Source organism: Chelmon rostratus, chromosome 17 (assembly GCF_017976325.1).
Source record: "Chelmon rostratus isolate fCheRos1 chromosome 17, fCheRos1.pri, whole genome shotgun sequence".
Taxonomy (NCBI): Eukaryota; Metazoa; Chordata; class Actinopteri; order Chaetodontiformes; family Chaetodontidae; genus Chelmon; species Chelmon rostratus.
The window spans coordinates 21674738-21696253 of record NC_055674.1 but is presented as its reverse complement, the minus strand read 5'-3'; the positions used below and the strand labels follow the sequence as shown (position 1 = coordinate 21696253).

The 21516-nt window shown below is 42.1% G+C and overlaps 1 protein-coding gene across 1 annotated transcript; it reads right to left on the bottom strand.

Moving 5' to 3' along the window:
• Positions 1 to 2786: 2786 nt before the first annotated feature.
• rab11fip4a (RAB11 family interacting protein 4 (class II) a) lies at positions 2787 to 21286 on the bottom strand. Its single transcript, XM_041956515.1, has 15 exons — positions 21134 to 21286; positions 13416 to 13503; positions 13174 to 13262; positions 10009 to 10172; positions 9621 to 9782; positions 8264 to 8398; positions 7637 to 7672; positions 7265 to 7373; positions 6256 to 6359; positions 5724 to 5864; positions 5545 to 5629; positions 5179 to 5316; positions 4961 to 5101; positions 2991 to 3134; positions 2787 to 2903 (listed from the first exon to the last, which is right to left on the bottom strand). Exons 1-15 carry the CDS (start codon positions 21284 to 21286, stop codon positions 2787 to 2789), a joined length of 1806 nt encoding a protein of 601 aa, XP_041812449.1.
• Positions 21287 to 21516: the final 230 nt, after the last annotated feature.

Here is a 21516-nt window from a genome sequence, read left to right as displayed (position 1 = left end):
ACACACCTGTGGAATACTGTTTTGGTGTGTTTGGCTACCTTATCAAGGTCACCCTGTGGGTCTAAGTTTGTGTGAACAAATATTTAGCAGGTTTCTAATGGTAAGCGGGTGTTTTTTTCTGCAGAATACTGCAAAGTAGAATATATAGTATTCCTATTTTTTTAAAACCAAAAATAATCCTCATTTAAAGGTGGCCTGTGGAGCTTTCTTGTAAACAAAGTTCTGCTTGGTGTTACTCATCAAAAACATCCTTCAGGCCTAATGAGTGCATTTTCTTCACCAAACCTCTTCTTGCGTTGTTCACATCTATGTTTGCTAGCCTGCAGTCTTCTTCACTGCCTTCGTCCTGCATGTGATTACAATAGACATTACGGCCACAAACTGTCCATCAGAGTAATAGTGTGGAAACAACAGCAGGGTATAAACCGCACCAGCCGTGTGCTTGTGTGCACGTACAACACAAACAAAACAGCGCTCCACAGCACTGCTAGTGGTCAAAATTTCCCAAAGAGCAGAGAAACCACAGAAACTCTGCTGACATGTAGACAGTAAAGTCACTCGTCAGGGGAGAAAAACTGGCCACAGCTCAACAGTTTCGTTGCATTTTTGTGTGGGATGTAAGTGGGCCATACTTGTCATTTTTTTCTGTGCATGAAAACAGTGAAATGTTAAGATTTGGCACATAATACTGGCTCTTGGCACCTTTAAATACCTTTAACATGAATGGGCCTCAGAAACCCATCCTGGTTAAAACACTGTAACACTGCACTGAATTGTTCCTCAAAGTTACTGACATGGATATTTTGACAACTGCTAAAAATTGATTTGGTGTAGCATACAGTGTATATTGATCATGTAGACATTCAGCTGTGTAGACACAGCCAAATTAAAGGGTTAGAAGCTAAAAGTGGAGAACTTGTGTCACCTAAAAGGCCCATATCAGTGTTTATGCATGTTGTAACCATTTACTAAATAAGCACAAATACTTTGTATGAACATTTTGCACATATTTTCTTTCAGCATTTTTAAAGAAGTATTTTAATCTTCTGCACTTTAGTCAGAGATGCTGCTTTTTCCGCCCTGCTTCCAGTCTTTATGCTATGCTAAGCTAACCATGTCCTCACTCCAGGTCTGTGCCAACACACAGCCATGACACTGATGTATATCTTCTCATCTTATCTCTAAGTGTAATTTCCAAAATGTTGTACTATTGTTTCGAGTGTTTCTTCTCCTTTGATGCTTCCACTGCATTCTATTAATTTCTTTACACTATGGAAATTCTTGCACATTGCATATGCATGGTTTGATACTGGTTTGAAAAATCTGCTCAGCATTGGCACATAATATGACTTCCAGTGACTAAAAAAAACATGATGTTCACATGAATACTGAACTCAAGCAAACGTCAAGTCTCTACAAATTTTCATACCACCATGACATGAAGGAATCTACCGGCTGCCTGGAAGATGGTAAAAACACATTCAGAATTGTAAACATTATGGACTGCTTTGGAAAATGGTTTGTAGGAAACATGTAAAAACACTGGTATGGCCCTTTAAATCATTGTCTTATGTCCCACTCCCACTTAAATCTAGCCTCTTTTAGTCTGGACCCCCACTGAGTGACAGCCCAGATATAATCAATAATTGTAGAGCTCTGTATTGAACAATTTGTAATGTGTACTGTGTCCGTGTCTGTACTGCGTTTCAGTAGTTTCAAGTATACAAGCACAGTAGTTCTACAGTGATTCACAGATTGCCTCATTAATAAATGTTTTGTTCTAGTGGATACGAAAATCGTTAGATATACATTTGTGTGTTTGCGTGTGTGTGTGTGTGTGTGCGTGCACTCGAGTAACTACATTTGTGAACAACAGTTCAGTCATAAGGAGTGACAACATTTAAGACATTCATAATTTAGGCTCAAGTTTTAATCCTTAAGATTTGCATGTGATCAAACCCAGTTTTTTATTCTATTTATTGTAATTTTTTTCAGCATTAGCTATTAAATGTATTTACATTCTGTAATGACCTCTCTATATAGTAGTTGCAGGAGTTTGTGCCATTCAAGTGCTGGATTCAAATTGCCTTCACACACACAAGGGATTAACAGGAAACAACGCAGCATGTAATCCAGTGTTACAGTTTAGAATTTGATCTCATTGCTATCAGCCTCAGTGTTTACTGTTAATTCTTATGCCACGTCGCAGCTGTGTTAAGTTACTGCTAATGCTAACCCTACGTTTCCTAATGCTGCTAGTTCAAATTAAAAGTGTGAAATTTGTGGCGAAACACGTAGCAGCCTCTACTGTGATGACGTCAGAAAACAGGGGTTAGCGCTAATTTCAATGATCAAAACCGTGTCTACAAAATAAGACATGATCATTTTCTAAAATGTGTTTTAAATATTACAAAGAATAACTGCTTGCACCGTAAGGAAAAAAATCAGATGGCAGTTGAACGTGGACTGATGAAAAAGGGCCAATTATTGACTGTTTTTTTTTGTTTTAATTAAAACAGCATCAGTTTGTTTGGCTGCACTGTAAACAAATACACTAGCTGCTCTTCTGTTGTATTTCTGACAAAACTGCACAATACTCAGAGTATCCCAGTTTCTGGGATCTTAGCAATGTTAAACTGCATCAAAACCGCTGTTTCCTCTGCAACACGTGCCTCACAAATTCAACCAAGGCTGAAATCTTAAGGATTATAACTTTAAGGTACGAGCTAATAATCAGATAATGGAAGATCTCCACAACTACAGTATTACAAGGATGTGTGTGGCGTTTAACTCTTGATCTCCAGGATGGAGGGGTTGTGGTCGAGAATGGCCAGAATGATTTTGTCCATGTACTGCCTCAGACGCAGGTTGATCTCCTCCTGCTCCTTCAAAGCATCGACCAGCTGAGAGAGACAGAGGGCGAGGAAAGCGTTAGAGGGGCAGTCGTATCAAACACCAACAGTCCAACCATGCAGCAGCGGCAGACTAACCTCGTCCCTGGACGCGTTGTCGATCTCGGCCGCCAGGCACTGAGCCTTGGTCTGACAGGCAAACAGGTTCTTAGCCTCGTACAAGCTCAGACTGAGAATCTGAGCGTTCAGGTCGTCGTTCTGATCCCGCAGCTTATGGTTCTCCTGAGGAAGGAAAAGATGAGTTACTTTGAGGGGGGACTGTGGATGAAACTCTCTTTACTACATGTTATGTAGACTGTTCATTTCAATTCTGGATAAATACTTATTTTATTGACCGTCTTGTTACATTACTTGTCAAAAGACCACATTCCTTTCAGATGCGATCTTTAATCATCAGCGACTCCCTCTGCTCTGCATGAGATTAAGACAGATTGGGAGACTGAACTGGGTATCTCTTTGTCGAATGAATGGCGGGACGTTGCATTAGATGCAGTAAACTCACCCTCCTCCTGTGCGAGGCTTTAACCTCATTCAGTTCAAAGTGCTTCATAGGATCCATCTTGGCAAAACTAGATTATCAAAGATCTATCCATGGTGTTTTTTTATCTCAGAACAGAGATACTGGAATTGACTCTGGACCCTTCACTCAGATTGGTTTGCTGCCTCTGCCGTACCTGCCGAGGGTGTTAGAATATCTACAGAACAAACTAATGTCATTTCCTCTGCCTCTTTAACTGCATGTTGTTGAATTCTCCTCTTATGGAAAAATCCTTCAGCCCCCTTAAACATCCATTTGTGAAACTGGAAAAAATCTAATTTGTTGTCCATGGCTCAACTGAGAAATTTTACAAATGCTGGCAGCCTCTTGTCTCTCACTTCAAAACAATGCAATCTATCCCAATGGACTTGTGTTGGAAGTATGACTGGATGTAAAGATGATGGATTGGTCCAGGGAAAAGGATGTAGACACGTATGTTTAAACTGCAGTTGTGTGCATGTACATACTTTGAATGTCTCAATGGGTAAACATGGTTGTACGGTTCCATATATCGTGGACTGAGACCTTCTGGGGTGCAGGCAGCGCTGAAGGTTGGGCTGACATGTTAATTATATGACAATTCATAATTCTAGCTATTATTAATTATTGATTAATTATTTCATTAGGGAGGGGATTGCTGGGGGACGAAATGATATTACTGTCCAAAAAGAAAAACATAAATCTCATACATGGAGATTGTTGAACAAAATTTGGCTGTCAAAAAACCCAAAGGAAATAGACATCTTCATCAATTTGACAACACATACGCAGCATTTAGAAAACATGCTTGCAGCATGTGTGCCAGCTGTGCTTTGCACATGCACCATCTGATCTGCAGGAGCAGGCAGGTTCAAAGAAAGAGTTTGGAACGCTTTTCTGAAAAGTAAGGTAAATTTCAAGCAATCTGAGTTGGAAAACAACAATCAGAGATAATGACCAGGTACTGTAGTGGTCCCCAGGTATTTAGTTGTGATCTAAGAGATAGTGATACAAGTCCTGTGGAGTTCTTCTTTGTTTTAAATGTGTATACATTATGTGTGTTCTAAAAAAAAAAAAAGGGGGCTAAGATAAGCTAAGCGTTAAGCATGGGAGTTTAGACTGTTTTGATGCAAGATGAATGTGTGGATGAATGAGAGGAGACTCTAAAGCTCTTCGATTGAACTTGCTCAGGTTGCACAGCGGCCTCCTGTGGCTGTGGTCGTCAAAGCAGAAGTCAGAAATCCACAACATAAGCAGGAACGGATGACACACAACCCGAGGCAACAACGAGCACGTCCAAGCTGTGTTCACCACTTTTTACTGTCCCCTGGAAAGACATGACTGGCTAATAACATCCCAGGCTCTAACAGGTTCAAGTCTCAAGTTCCTATGTTCCATGTTTGTAATGTACCCTTTGTGTGGATTGTAGAACTGAAGCACCGCAAGACAAACCTGAACTACGTGGGAATACATGTAGAGAAGAGAAAGTCTCATCAGGATAGAAGAACGAGTGTGTGCTGTGTGTGTAGACCTGTTTCAGCCTCTTGACTTCATGCTCCATTTCAATGGTCCTGGCGTTGTACTCAGACAGCCCCTTGCCCTTTCCTGGATGCTCCATCTCCAGCTTAAAACACTGCAGATACTCCAGCTCCCGGCGGAGGTCGTCTATCAACTGCAGAGAAAAGCTTAGAGGGGATGGAACTCCTAAACATTTTCCATGTCATGTTTCTGCCGCCTAGAGCGCCTCACCTCTTGCATGGCCTCTTTTTCCTTCTGAAACTCGTGGCGGTTATGCCACAGCTTGTCCATTATCTTCCTGTAGAGGTCCATCTCATCTTTCAGCCTCAGACTAGTGTCCTCCAGCTTGTCTGTCATCCTCTGCTTCTCCTGGAGAGGAAAAAGGACATAGCCAAACACACAGAGTTAAAGAATAATTCTGCTTTAATACAGTTTGGGTCTGATTTCTTTTTAGTTTTGCACATTAGTTGCACTAAAACTATCCTCATCAAAGTATTTGCTGACATCTGGGAACACAGTGACAATACGTCAGTCTGTAAACTGTCATCTATGTTTACTGAACTTGCTAACTACAATGTCATTATTAGTTACACTCACCTGGTCCAGTTTCTCAGTCTGAGACTTGAGTCTGCAAACATTCAACTTCATTTCTCCATTCTCCTCTTCTAACTGCTGCACCCTGCTCACACACACAGAACCAAAGCAAGCACCAGCACCTGTCAGGTTTGGTATTATGGTGGAAATTTCACTTCATAGTGTATTGTTCTGTAGTTCACCTGTTGCAGAGCAGGTCTATCTCCAGGTTTCTGTCCCTCTCCATCTTGCTGTAAACCTCCCTGTGCCTCTTCGTCTCCTCCTCCAGACTCTGATCTGCCTTGGCCTCTGCATCTTTCACCTGCTCCTCCAGCTCATGCACCCTGGGATGCAAACATAGACAGAGTGAGAGGAAACATCACATGCGGTGAACACATGCGATGTTTGACACAGTGGCAAAACACTGGCATCACATCGGGTTAGATCAAACTGTAGGATTTCCAGATGAGGTAATACCACCCACAGATCAAACTATTCGGTGTGACAACATGAATCTATCATGTGAAGAACAGATTTCACATTAGAAGGTTGGAAAATTCACATCATAAAGGCAACACTCCCAGCAGTCCTTGCCCTGAACACTGTATCTATGTGATAAATTCACATACAGAACCATGAGGTTTATGCTGATGTGAAACAGCATTTGACATTTGTTTTAAGGCAACATGAAAAAAGTTAAAAAATCAAGGATTCAGTGCGTGTGTGTTTTCCTACCTGTGTACAAGATGTGTGTTCTCGTGTTTGAGTTTAGACTTGAGGTCACCGTTGGCCAGGCTGTCGCTTTCCAACTCTGTCACCTTCTTCTCCAGATAACTGACCTGAGGGAGACAGCCAGGCTCTTAACTCATCCTACCACACACGTATGAGGCCTCAGGTGGAAATGAGCACCTGGTGTTGTGCGTACACTGTATCATAGACGCTCCTTATTTCCAAGTCCTTTTGTTGGTACACCTGTACTCAAACTGTCAGCTCCTCCTAACAGGAAGTCATGACGCTGCAGCTCAATGCACACAAGGTCAAGAGGTTCACTTAGCTGTCAGCTAGTCTCCTGCTTTTATTCCATGGGCTTAAACATGACAGCACACATGTGTACTGTGCGGCACGTCAGCATTTTCAGTTTTTGTCCGTCTCTGCAGTGCCAGATTAGAAGAAGCTTGCAACAAAATGCACCTTGTAGAATTGTGTAATTCACTTATTTAATATGTGTTTATATAGCCCTTGGATGCTAAAATATTTTTTAGTTTTGCATGCTATAGCAATTTTTAAGATTAATGAAAACCGTCATGCTACTGGAGTACTTAAGTGTACCTAAGTGCTGTCACTTAGTAGGAGCATGTTTTCAAAGTCACACTCCTTTTACAAAAAAAACACCTCCAGCAGGATGCTCCACCATGTTAGCCAGGAATCCAGCAACATAACACTGACTTCAGTTTACTCTGATGGTGTGCACAGTTTGATCTGACATACTAGAAGGAGCTATGATGGAATGAGGTCAGTATAGACCTGTGTGATTGTTGAGTCCATGCAACCAAGGGAGTCAAGCTGTGCTGGACACCAGACAGGCATCCTATCCACTACTACCATTGCTGCCTCTTGTCAGATGAACCTAATAAAGTGGGTTTGGATTTGAAACAAACAGATGCTTATAATTGGGCTAGTAATTTTCACTGACTTTCATCCAAAAACAGTTCAATAACTGGCTGCATTTTTTATGTGTTTGTACTTTCTCTGTGATGTCGAGGTCGCAGGAGTCGATGCTGTCTGTGAACAGATCCTCAGTGCTGCTGCCCTGACTGGATCCAAACACACTGTGGTTGGCCTGAAACAGCTGACTGCAGGGAGGAGAGGACACATTAGAAACCAGCAGCACGGACAGAGGACGTTATTACCCATTATACATGATGATCACACACAGAATGTGCCAGCTCCTGAACCAGCTCTTCCTTTATACGACTTATTACTCTATAGCTAACTGCTGAACCATTCACTGAGATCCGTTACAAGTGACTGGCCGGCCCCCTCTTTCTATGCAAATGTGGATTCACTGCGGTACTTTCATTTAAATGGTCTTTAGTAGGAAGGTCAGGTCACTCACCGTCCAAATGCTGTGCTGGAAATCTTTCTATTAGGGCTGAAAAAAAAAACACACAGACAGCAACACAGTTTTTCATTCTCTGCTTTTAAGAAGCCCACTACTGTTCCAACCACTACAACAATTATTGCAACTAGCTACTGCTAGTACACTACTTCATCAAATATTGAATGAAGAGAAACATAAATAATAAATAAATCAAATCATTAAACATCAAGCCGTTTGGCTCTGAGCCTGCTACAGCTGGTACAAGTACTCACTGATCTGCCATGTGGTTTTTTTTGCTCTTTGTTGCTCAATTGCATTGAATCTCACACACAGAGACACAAAAACTTGAAACCAACCACTCAACCAGACTGGGATACGGTTGCTATAGCAACAGCTCAGGCTCACCCTTTGATGTGGGTGCAGTGTCTGGTGCCAAGAATGAATAAGAGGGTGGGATTTGGGCGGAAGGCTCATGTGTATGAGCATTGTTACACTGGGGTGATGCTGAGGCAGCAGCTTGAGTGTATCCTCTCTCCCCTCTCCTCAGCTACCTTCCACCTCTGTTTGGCCCCGTTAAGCCCTTGTGTTTATGCTTCTGTCTTCATGTGTTGTGTGTTTTTGTGTGTGTGTGTTTTAATATACCTGTTGGCTTTGAGGTTTCGAAGCCGAGCCTCCAGGTCATTGAGCAGATTCACTTTCTTGCAGCACTGAGAACAGTAGATGTCCAGCAGCTCACTGTTATACAGCTGCCTCATCTTCTGCGGAGTCTGCCCAGCACTGCAATTACAAACAACACATCAATATATAGAACTATATAACCATGCTAAAAACATCAACAGACGTGAGAAACAAAGATATTAAATACAGTTGGTTATCAAATGTATTCCAAGAGTGTGACAGGGTGCATGCTGGTTCAGCAAGATCTTTTTATTCTTTTGTGTTATGCCAAAGTACATCACATAATAAAGAGCTTGCACCACAATCAATTCTGTTGTTCTTGGAGCAAATGCCAGTGGCAATGGCATTCAGCAGAAGCATCCACTGGCTCTTTTCACAGCAGACTTTTTTAATGTCACATTGAACATCAGGCCAGCCCCTGAGATGGCTGGCCAGTCAGCGTCTGTGGTCATCCCAGGGAGAACAGACTTATCTTGGCAAGGCTTTGGTCATTTACCTGTGGCACTGATGTCTCCACAGCATTTTAAAGATAAGATGTAGTTCCTTTTGAAAACAAAAAAACAAAACAAAAACTAGGTCTAAGAATCAAAATCGTCCATTGTTGCAGGCCTGGCTCATCTTGTACAAGAGCTATTGTGACTTGACATCGTGGAAAAAACTCAGGTGTTACTCATAAGATTAATGAGGGCTGTTCTCGTGAAGTGTCCCAGTGAGCCATGACAGTGTGACAGTAAGTCAGCATGAACAATACCAGGATCCTGAAACTGAATCCAGCCATCGCTCATTTTACAATTTATACCAGTGCTTTTCGTAATGTCACATGTCAAAATGTGTCCCATGAAAAAGGCCTTTCAGTGCACTGCGTCCTCCTGCTCTTTGGAGTCTGGACTCACGAGGTCCAACAACCAAGAACACAAGCAGGGACTTGGCTGTCTCTGCAATGACAAAGCCCTTTGTTGTTTTGGTAATCTAAGATCTTCCTCAGGATCTCCCACAGTTTGTTTAGCTTTGCTGGTGTGAGCAGCTCTTTCCTTTGTGCACTGCATTGTGGGAGAACAGCCTTACTACAGACCACATTCAAAAACCAGGCAACATTTAGTGTACTGTACACAGTGACTTTTTTCAGTATGCTTAATTTTCTCAATCTTCCACTGTGAAAATATTACATACTTAAACTTGCTTATAATTAGAGTACAGTGTGGAACAGGGACACAGCTCTTTTCCTCAGCGTCCATGGAAAAGTGACACTCTTCTTGAATCATATGCCTCAAGATTTGAGAGTACGTGATTCAAGGTGTTTGCTTCTAATCCAATCACCAACCTGGAGGGAAGGGAGGATCCCAGGTCTGAGAAGCCATTTGTTCGGGTGTCATCTTCAGGGCAAGGACTGCTGGGAGTGAAATCCACATCCTCTCCCTCACCATAGTCTTCAAACTGCTCCTCCCCGGAGATGACGGACGCAGATGCAGAGCCAATCAGACGGCTAGGGTTGAATAGCAGAAAGTACAGGAACAGTGGTTAACAAAAAAGAGAAGAAAACCAATCCCGAGTGCGTCAATAATCAGATAAAACTAATCTAAAGTCACTTCTTCTCTTACAGTTGACATTTTCATTTCCTTTTGGACAACATGATGACAGAGATGCACAGTTTAACATAAAGCTCCTGACTCTGACTCAGGCACTAATTCTCAGATGCTGCTGTGACTGACCTGTCGTGCCGCGTTGGATCCAAAGAGTCAGAGCTGCTGGCGTTTTCAGTGCTGCTGTCCATGTCGCACTCCCCGTCAGCGCCACCGCCCTCACCATACACACTGCATTCTGGGTAGGACCGCGTACACATGATAATGGGAGGGCCCAGCTTGGCCTCGCCGTTCTGCACATACAAAATTAAACAGCGTATCAACAAAACTAAAAACAGCAACTTACAGCACACACAAAAGCAGTTAACAACATTAAAAAAAACTACTACTACCCACTGTGCTGCTTTGTGTAGAGGGCATTTTGTGCATCATTCAGGACAAAGACAACACATTTCCAGCTGTAGTTTAACTTGAATGTATCCTCTGCAATGATTGCACACTCACAGTGCAACTGGCAGAAAATCCAAGATGCCTCAGTGTACTCTAGTACTCGCACATTGTGCATCATGGTGTCCATAAACTACCACACAGCATGCTAATGTTTTTCAAAAAGACCTGTGAGCAATGCTGTAGCAAAGAATTCCTTGACAACAAAACAGCAACGTATTTCACTGATCAATAAGACTTAAGCTAGGTGTTTGAGAAGACAACTGTTTGTCCTCTTCCTGTACCCAAATTCAATCTGTTCTATCAGCATACTCAACAAACTTTAAGTGTATTTGACAGACCTATACACAATATTTCATAGATTTTAGAATAGAATATACATCAATGTCCCAGTGGGAAATATGAATTGGAAGGAAACTGGTCTCAGCTTTGTGATTGAAACCTACAGTACCATAAAACCTTAAACCTACATTAAACCAGCTGTGTAGCAGCTCTAACTTACACCTCAGGTAAGACAGTGATATTTGTACATGACACAGAAACTGTTTAAAGCGTGGCTACGGTTTAAACCACAGCTCCTGGGGACACGGCAGTGGGGTTAAGAGTTCACATGATTTTGTTCTATTCGACACTTAAACCTTAAAGCCCAGCTAAGCTAATGACAGAGCGAGTTCATGTTGTGTTTTTAATAAGTCATTTCCTACAGCTGGCTCTGATTTTGTTTCTCACTTAAACACCAGTGCAGATTATTAGTTGGCCTGGAGTGAAATATGTCTTGAATAGAGTTTTATTCAAATTGCAGACACCTTGTGGTCCTACAGGACATGTCTAGCACTTGACCTAGAGATGGTGTCCTGGGTTGGTTTGGGAGTAACAGAGTGGGATATAACAACATGGCCCAGATCTGTGTTATAAATTATGCACATGCCTGTCTGGCCCCTCCCAACTGAGGTGCAGGGCAAGGTACACACTCTGTCCCTCACACACATGCATAAACATTTTCATCTGAAATGACAAAACAGGTGATTTCCTCTCTGTTTATACTTAAGACTTGGTTCATGTTTTTTTTTTTTTTTTTTGGTGTAGACATGCGTGCGCGCGCACACACACCACACACACACTGTGTTGAGCAGACATGATATGGTCTCTGAGGGACCACTGTGTAGCTTTCATTCATCAATTATACACATGTTTTTGTCTAACATGAAGGGATTAGAAAAGATTTTGATCCATGACAAAGAGGAGACTCAACAAGGCATTCAAAATAACTTGAGAGTAAGTTCTTCTTCCAGGGACACTGACCTCACACTGAATATCTGAAGCAGGTGATGTTTATGGTAAAATAACAGCATTCTGCTGTGCACCTCCAGCACTGACAGGAACCATAACTTCCACCTGTATGGTCGAGTTCCTATGTCCACTCTTTGCTGTGCTCAAATCAACATATTTGGAGGTTGCCATTGTAAGAAACACAAGTGTGTGCTGGTAGTGATGGGTATTTACACTTCCAGGATTTTTTTCTTGCCAACTGTTATACATTTCTTAAGGCTTGGGGAATTTCACTGAACTTTAACATCACACCACTGTGAATTGTGCGTTATTCCCTTAAGCAAAGCTTTGCTACGAGGTAAGTGTGTGACCAAACATTTCTTAGCATAGTTCCCCTCTCAACCCCCCCTTAGCAGAGATCTTTCAATCAGGACAATTAGTGAAAACACCTGTGCAAATCTACAACGCCGACCACCAAACTGCATGTACCAATAAGAACAAAAGAGGTGGAAGCTGTCCTGTGCCAACAGGTGCAACATAACTGACTGCAGAGTGAGAAAATGTCAATCAAGCTCAGTATGTACACACAAAGTCCTGAGAAGAGGTCTAATCAGCCAAACTAAGTGAAAACACCTGTGCAGGTGAACCATGAGCAGACAGGAGCTTTAGCAGTTCAATCACCAATATTCCCCAAATATTCGATATTTTACTTCCAGGACTATGTCACCAAGAACAACAGATCTGTGAAATACTTCTCACACACCTTACCAATCAAGTGCGCATGCCACATGTCTCCTCTCCAGTCCCAGTCCACCAGTCACACCATTGCGTGTGTGTCTATGTATGAGTGTGTCATCCAAATGTGAAACATACAGCATCCTTTATCATGAAGGTCCACTGTATTCCTCAGTGTGTTCAAAGCCTGAACACCAGCATTCCTCACACACGTATCACTGCAGCTCATTCTCATTTGAAAACAAACTGACGCTTTAGCTGAGACAAAGCCACACCTCCATCTCTCTCTCTCTCTCTGTTGTTGCTAAGCAACTGCTCAGTTGGGCCGATTTCTAGTGGGACATAATCTGTTATGCGCTTCAACACACAGTACACACAGCAATGTATGATATATAGCATAAGTCATTGAAAAAAATATGCTGGTATGAATGTAATGTTAGGGATGACGAAATGAAATTTTTTTATTAATGACAGATACTGAAAATAGGGCAAATATTTGATACACGACAAATAAAGAGGTAGAAATTCAAACTTTTGACTCTCAGCTCCATGTAAACCAGGCACCCAGTGCACAGCGATGCTTTCACAACTACTAGCAAGTAGATTTCTATCTTTCATCCAAAACTAATATGAGAATTTCAAAGAGGTATTTGCATATTGACAACTCCACTATCAAAGACACTGACTAGAAGTGGACTGTGGAATCTCGATCGGCACGTGGATTGGTGACTGGACTGTGGAGGCCACAATGTGTGACATAACAATGTTCTTATTGAGTATGCATCTACTTTAAAGCCAGAAAATTGACTCAAAGCTTCACCATCAGAGCGCAGAAGTCTGTACCTGGTAAATGTAACCATTGTCAGTAACAGACGGTTGGTTGGAGGTAACACTGCGAGGACCCACCGCCATCTTCAGTATCTCCTCACAGCCTGGCGGGAGAACAGAGAACGAAGGAAGGAAGGAAGAAAGAAAGAAAGATTATGTGGTTGTAGTCAATGCCAATAATATTCACCTGCAGTATTTCATTAACTCTCTGCTATACCTCTTTCATACATCACTGACATCTACTGCACATTTCCTACCTTTGATGGCGAACACTCCATGACAAAAGTCTTTGAAGTTGATCTTCCCATGGGCGTTAGGATCCAGGTACCTGGTCAACTTCTTCACCTGCGAGAGACAGCAGTCAGTCCAGTTTGCCTCAGTGATCTTTATAATATGGACACAATATTGCTCCCTTAATCCTGAGCCCCTCAACAGAAAAACTAAACTAGTTGAGCAGGAGCATGAGATATTAGTACAGTCCTGTGAGTACAACACTCTTTAATTTACTACCATGCATTAAATAGGCCTAACATCCTAAAATGCGTTGTGATTTTTATCTGAGCTAGTGATGTGGCTCTATGGATGACAATGCTGATCTGTTGGTTGGTCAGTCCATCACTCTGTCCCACACTGAAATATCCCAACAACTACTGAATGGATTGTCACGAAATGCTTCATGGGCATTCATGTCCCACACACGATGACCACTGCTGATTTTAGTGATTCTCCGAAACTAAACGTTATCCCTGCTACACATCATCATCATGTCAACATGCCACTGAGAGCATTTTGATGAGCTGACCTTAGCATTTAGCTCAAAGCATAGCTGTGCTTAAGGGTTTAGCCTGTATTTTCTGCTAGCTTGCAGACCATTGTATTCTTTTGTACATATATTTTTGGTTAAAGGCTGTAGCCCAGGACTGTTCACATGAATTAAGTCTATAGTCACAATATAGAGACCAAGGCCGTGGCAAAACAACAGCTGTTTTCATGCAGGCTACTACTACTGTTACAGGCTACCACTGGCGGGTTATTGTGTGCAATGGTGCACCCACTGTACAGCACCTGTGCACACTCATGGACTACTTCAAGCCAAATATCCACTGTGGGACAATAAAGACTGGCAATAATAAAGACTGCTTTTACTGCTCACTGGGTCTGCAGTGCCAACTTAATGTAGTTTTATGGACTTTATCAAAGAGTCCCGGCTGCTGTGAGACATCATTAGCTATGGTGATGCATAACCATGCTGCTGTTGATGTCGCTTGATGTGATTATCTTATAACAGGACCTTGGAGAGTGAAAGAAAAGCTGCATTTCAGCATGTGCATGTGCATGTGTGTTGCTTCTTTCAGTGATATGTTTTTAAATGAGATACAAATGAATCACTCCAAAAATTGCATTCAATGTGAGAAAATGTAAGCCCAGCACTTTGTCAGGAAGCTGGTCAGTCTCCACTTTGGTGAGGGTGCTGGTCCTGCAGCAAACAGTCAAAGAGGAGGAGCCCGTTCAAAATGTCTCTATTTAAGAAGCATCTGTTATATAACAAAAATTAAAATTCATGAGGATTCCAGCTTTTTTTGCAGCTGAACGCAAATCATCTCAGCCAGAGCTTCAGCTCAAAACAGAATTTCTTGTAGATCTGCTTCTGTGCCATAGTCACACTGTCCACTGAGGACACTTAAATCCAAATAACAAATGTATATATCCATTCTGCATGTCATCACAGAAACTCTTTCCAGAGAGATTTTCTCTTCAGACTGAGTGCTCCTCATTTAGAGAGCAAATGAAGGAAGACTGAAAACACCAAGTCATCTCAGAATTGTCTTCTACAGGATGCGCAAAGATGTGATGAAGGTCAAAGACTGTCTTAAATGCTGTCTCACAAAGCATCTATGTATCATGGAAATGTGGCTGTTTCCATCGAACAGAGCAGAGAGAGGCATAAAAATAAACACGGCAGATGGAGGTAGAGATAGAGGGAACGATGTAGGAGGTGTGAAAAGGGTGAAAGATCCAGCGGGAGAGCAGAAAGTGGCCAGTGAATCATGCATGTCAGTCAACAGGCTTGACATGCACTCTACTAATCTGATTAGTGTGAACAGTAAAATTCAATATTGGTTTGATTCATGTTTTATCATGACTTAACCATAACGTGACACTTTATGTGATGGGGCACTATATGCACCAGTTGTGAACTGAGTACTGCAGCAACTGTTATGAATCAAAGTCAATAAATCCATTCCTTCTTTGTCTAACAGACAGTAAACATCTGCTACGTTTGGTGCAGGGTTTATTACCACAGTCTGATTTGTCCTGCCGCACTTTCATCATACACAGAAAATATATTTACACTTCTTATAACAACAAAAAAGATCTCTAACATTGTGTTTGGCACTGTTTCTTCCCTAAGCCACAGCCAGTCAGCCCCTGTGCTACACTGATGCATTTAGCTTTAACATGAACAAAATCTCCCTTTGGAACGCATGTCTGAAGATAATAATCTTAAATCAGTATTAGATTATTTTGGTGACTTGGGGGCTGCAGAACAAGCTGTAAACACATCACTGACTTTATGAAGTCATATATAGCAGAGTATACCACAAAGAGCTGAAGTGATACGTAGAGCTGGGTGATTAATTCTCTTGAGGTTTGTAACTTTGAGCAACATCAGTGCATAATCACTTGTACCACTGTTCATACAGAAATATTGATTACAGCGGCTGTAACTCCATTTTACTAGCTTTGTCCTGAGGTTTCCACCACATCTCACAGTCTTTCTCTGCAGATGGAGTCTGCTCATTTGCCAAAACTACTATTTACAAGGTCAGCTGTCAGGTATTTTGTTTCTGTTGTTAACATTTAGTTGTGTCATGAAGTTTGATGTGTTTGCCTACATGGCGTCAGGGCACTGAGCACTGCTGACAGCACCATTCAGCCTCTCCTCGAGTCAGCTTATTTCTGCCCCTTCATGAGCTACTCTTCAAACACACGGTGGATGAAACACTTCCTTTGGTGGAAATAACTTTACTGTCACACGTCAGAAGATTAGGACTTCGACTCGGACAGTCACACTCAGCAGGTATTGTGAATACCAATCGGATACGGGCTTTGATGTTGAACTGAGCTTTGACAGGAGGGGGTTCATGAGTCTGGATAAATACATCAAAATGACCTACAGAGAGCAGAGTGTATACTGTGGAAATACACTGGATTCTACAGAGCCACACGCTGTCTGACAAATACTATCTCATACACACACGTCCACACATCCCAGAGATCAGTGTCACATCATCACACAGCCTTAAATGCAAATGTCAACATGCTGTGCCGAAATCTAATACCGCTCTGTGTCATCCATTTAACATCAAAGTCCGACAGCCTCTTTAATGCCAGACAGGCAGTAACCAGTGTCGACTAATCTCTAATTACATTATTATACAGCTGAAGCACTGACACAGAGGGCACTATTCATATTTTTATCAGTAATTCTCAAGACAGCAAAAAAGGTTTGTATTTGAATTCAGATAAAACCAGACATTTTCTTAATGATACATCAAAATCAGCATTCAACCACCACCTGTGCTTATAATGAAGGGATGCCCCACAATGTATACATACGTAATGTACATGTATTATAAAGTAAAAAGTCCCTTTTGGATGCACCTGCATGTACAGATGTGTATCCCACACGACAGCCTTCCTTGAATATTAGTGATACTGTTTTAATAATCTGTATAACATCAGTGAAGACAGAAGCGTCACTGCGGTTGTGTGGTCACAGGAGGTTCAGACTGGACTGGGACAGCATCTCTTCAACTCCCCCAACACTTGTCAACTTCAAATACAGTTTTCAGCCAACAGCTGCACTTCAGGGACACTTGAAAATGTCACTGACTGTGAGCAATATCCCGCTTGGCATCTTGCTACCACTTAGACATCCTTAGTATAGGGCTGCAACTAATGATTATTTTCATTATCAATTAAACTGTCATCTCTCGAGTAATCAATTCATTGTTTTGTGGATCTTTTTTTTTCTTTTTTTGTAAGCTGAACAGTCAATATTTCACGTTACACTCACTTTCATCCACTCACTCAGGCAGCAGTGACTGCTATGTGAGAACCAAAGTTACAAGAACACCATTAGGAATCACATATCATTTGTTTTACATAGACGTTTATATTGGTATACAGCGTGGCAACAGCCTGTGTTTTACAGAATTCAGAGAAGGGTAGAGGATCTGCTTGCAGCCAAAACTGGGTACTGGGTATATTATATCAAAATAAGCCTGTGATAGGAAATAACAGTGATGACTAATAACACTGGTGGCCAGTGGGGTGGCTGGTGGTGACGATGGCGAGTGATTGAACTGTTTTTGATCCTCCCACTACAAAGCTCTCAACACAGACAGTGCTGTTTGCAGGCAAACTCGTATCTCAGACTTTGAAGTCTGTTGTTAACATAATGAACACACTACACATCAGCAGTACACTTTTCAATTAACTGTAAGTATAACTTTAACTGCATTACTACATAATGATAAGGTCATTTTGGCAAAAGGAAAACATAGTATTATCTCAAGCAAATTTCAAATATCTGCAGACAGATTTTTGTTGTGTACTGAAATGAATGGAAACCAATGACTGCCTGAAAGTTAGAAGAAACACATTAAACTCTACAATAATGTTGTATTCTTGAATAATGTTGTGAGGTAATAATACATAAGAGTGATTGTTAAATATAAGAAAACACTAATTGTAAGGCTAACATGAGCACAACATGGTTTGATCCTTTGAGGAAAACAGGACCCAAATGATGTTTTAGCACACAAAACACAATGTTTCCTTGCACGAGTAATACTGAACAAATACAGACATAACAAACATTGGCATAAAATCTATTATATGTGCTTTGATAAATATTGTATGTGTGCATGTGTGCAGCACAGGAGCAGCAGTGTGGTTAAAACATGAGGAATAAAGATGCTGCTTCATTCTGTATGTGGCGATCTGATGCTCACTGCAGCTGAATGAACTCGACACTACAGAAACTGATGTCTCTGGATGTGTCACTGAAGAGGACGTTGTTTTCCAAATAAAACAAATGTAAATACACGCCTGGTGCAGTGGGCACCATCTCACTGGCTGTTTTTCAGCTGCTAGGCGGATCGTTTCATTACTTAATAACCGACCAATCCGCTCCTCGTGAAGCTCTCGTCACCATGGCGACAAAGAACACAGAGATGAGAGGAGCCGCGAGAGGGGAGGAGGAAGATGAAGAAGTAGCTTCCTCTTAGTACGACTGAGTTATTTTTAGTGATGTGTTCAGGGCGCTCAGCCGCCATGACAGCTTAAAGAAAAATCTACTCTCACTGTAAGATATCATTTGTCAGTGATACTTAGGGCATCCAGGATTTAATCTGCCTCCTCCACTACTGATCCCCCATTCCTCCACTGGGTTCAGTTTCTTTCTCTTCCTAGCTCAGCCTCCAAATACCCTAGTGTAACCTAACAGAGATATTCTAACACAGGTATAATAAATACTGGGTGGAAGTCTTCTTGACCGTGAAGAAGCTCAGTCTATCCCTCACCTGTGAACAACATTCACAAAAAACACTGTATTGCAACATATACTTTACCATAATGCTCACCATTTTCCAACATGCCTTTTAAAATGTATTTTCAATTCTTCCAGGCAACCTTGCATTGTGTTGTTATTGTAATGAATTACTTGTTCTAACCACATCGCTGCAGACTGAATTTCAGAGCATATTGAAATTAATGAAATCTGGACACAATGCTGGCATACACACTCCATCCATATTCACAACACACACTGTTAATCAGACCAAGTCCAAACCATCTCCAGTCACCATTCACAGTCTAATCCTACATATGTATCTACATTCCATTACAAAGAGACTTTCACTCTGTAAAGGATCCATGGGCTTTAACAGACTGATAAACTGGGCAGAGACACGCCGCAGCACTGTTTGGAAGCAGCTCTCTCCAACCATCACTCCAAACACACTAGCCAGCCAAAACTTTTAAACTAATGAGGATAGACACAGTATTTGACTCCAAATCTTAAGATATGATAATGTAACAGGATAGTAAGCTGCAGAATCATGGGGTAAGCAATCAAATGATGAATCAAGAGTCAGCGACAACCGTGCTAGCTCCAGGCTCAGCACCATACAGAGAGCCCTGACACTGCTGGGGGATGCTAAACCTGGGACTGGCACAGTGCTCTCCATGGTTCTGAACCTTAGGCTGCCACTGGCTGCCACACCCCTGCCAGTACTGTCAGCCCACAAGGGGGGACACTAGATACAACATTTGCATAGCTGGAGTGCCTTTGGAGCTAATCTCCACATCTTCTAAAGGACTCCCACCTCACTGTACCTGCACACAATACAAACCTTGTGCACATTTGACTTAATCTACTGTGTGTTTAGGATTAAGAATCTAAAATGAACCTGTGCCCGAGGTTCAGTACCATGGCATTTGTGCTGCTGGTGCTGAAGCTCACAAAAAGTGAGCATAGCAACATGGAAAAACAGTGAAGTAGTTCGGGTGGCTGCACCAGCATGGGTACAGGTTCACACTGATGTGTCTGGATAACTGCACATCTTGTGGTATTCACTTGGAGTCAATAATTCCCCAACCATCAGGGGTCCTGAACCCCACATGGGATTGCAAGATAAATCTAAAACGCCCTTCAATTTAGATCTAGCAACCCCACAAGATGATGACCCAGATAGGAAATAAGAAAAAAAACTCTGCTAGACAAACTGCTGTGTATTCTACGATGAAATATCGAGTAGTAACGACTGTGAATTTTACCTCTTCAGGCCTCTTATCTAAAATGATTTAAATGAACCAATCCAAAACTCTTGCAACAAGGGGAAGTTGCTTCATATCAGGTGGTCACACAAGTAAAATAATGAATGTACTAGGGTTACACACAATGTCAACAGCAATGTTAACTTCTACAAGCACATCCAGGTCCTTTACTGACTGAACAGCTGCTGCTTGACCAGTTAACAGTGTCACATGACGCAACAGACAGACAGAAATCTGAAGTCTCTTCACCTCATCGCACATGATCTGACATAACTACGACGAGCCACTGAGGACTCATCTGAGGGCCTCCCCATCACTCCTGAAACTGTGAAGACAAAGCTGCAACGCTTCACAGGAAAATCAATGAAGGAACTGTTTATTGGAATGTTTTTTTTCCCAGTTAATCGAGTTAATTGAACAGCTGATGAATTAAAGAGTACCTCATCAAATTTTGTGTAAAAACTGTAAAAAAAACAAATACTGCCATAAAGCTGTCTTGTTTATCGATTGTATCCTTGTATGACTGTTGAGCATTAGTGCAAGAATTAGTAGCACCAGACAATCTCTTGTTCTTGGATTATAAGGCATTTTCTGCTGATCAACTGAACTGTAGATATAGATGCTAGAAACACAGTTTGATGTCAAACTACATGTGGTCTGTAATGGATAATGAAAAATACACCAGATGGGTGCAGACTGGCAAAAGCACTTTTCAGTGAAAGCGTGTTACCACAAACTTAAGATTTAAACACAGCAAAGCCAGAGTTAGGCTTTTCTAAGAGGAATATGGGACATGAAAACTGTGTTTTTTATCCAAAGTGAATTTCCTGTAGTTGTCAGCTTGTCTGTCAAAGTGGATGCACGGTTTTCCAGTGGTATCAAGCATAACATGGAGCAACGCTAATCAGGAGAGCACAGATGCTACTAGCTAATGTCCAGGTAATGAGTCACTGGATGCTAACACCTCTAGCACACCTGTGACGTCTAAACGCAGGACAGGTTGTCTGTCTGTTGTTGTCAGGCGCTGCTGAGGTCCACCACTCACCACTTGTTACTAAATATGCTTCCCAACATGACCGCAGCTCGCTGAACGCAGAGCACGGCTACCCAGCCCTCCCCAGCCGCTCACCTCGTCTCCTTGACCGAACTGAAGACCGAGGTCCACCAAGTGCTCCACCCGGATGAAGCCGTCAGCATCCTCGTCACACACGTCGAAAACCTCCTTGAGCCTCCTCAGAAACTGCAAGAGCTGCTCTTGGTCGGGAAACGCATGTCCTTCCATCGCAGAGCTGCCTTCGTCGGCGGCAGGTTTCTTTCTCCCGGACAAACTGGCTGTTAGAGAATCGGCTCGACGGTCGCCATCACCGTCGCCGTCCTCAGCTCCGCCGGACCGACTGGCGCTGCCGCTGTGACATAGCATCGCTTGTTGAAGAGGCGCGAGTTACGGAAAAAGCCGATGATGTACGACGTGGGCACGAGGCACTGCGTCACAAACCAGCTGCGAATTAATAA

What these genes read in the sequence shown, in the direction of transcription:
- rab11fip4a (XM_041956515.1), bottom strand. Translation starts at nt 21,286, where the DNA reads ATGGAAGGACATGCGTTTCCCGACCAAGAGCAGCTCTTGCAGTTTCTG. An exon ending in TCCAGCACAGCATTTGGACG is followed by an intron (nt 7,374 to 7,636) that starts GTGAGTGACCTG and finishes TCCTCCCTGCAG; the next exon opens with TCAGCTGTTTCAGGCCAACC. An exon ending in AACACACATCTTGTACACAG is followed by an intron (nt 5,865 to 6,255) that starts GTAGGAAAACAC and finishes TTTGCATCCCAG; the next exon opens with GGTGCATGAGCTGGAGGAGC.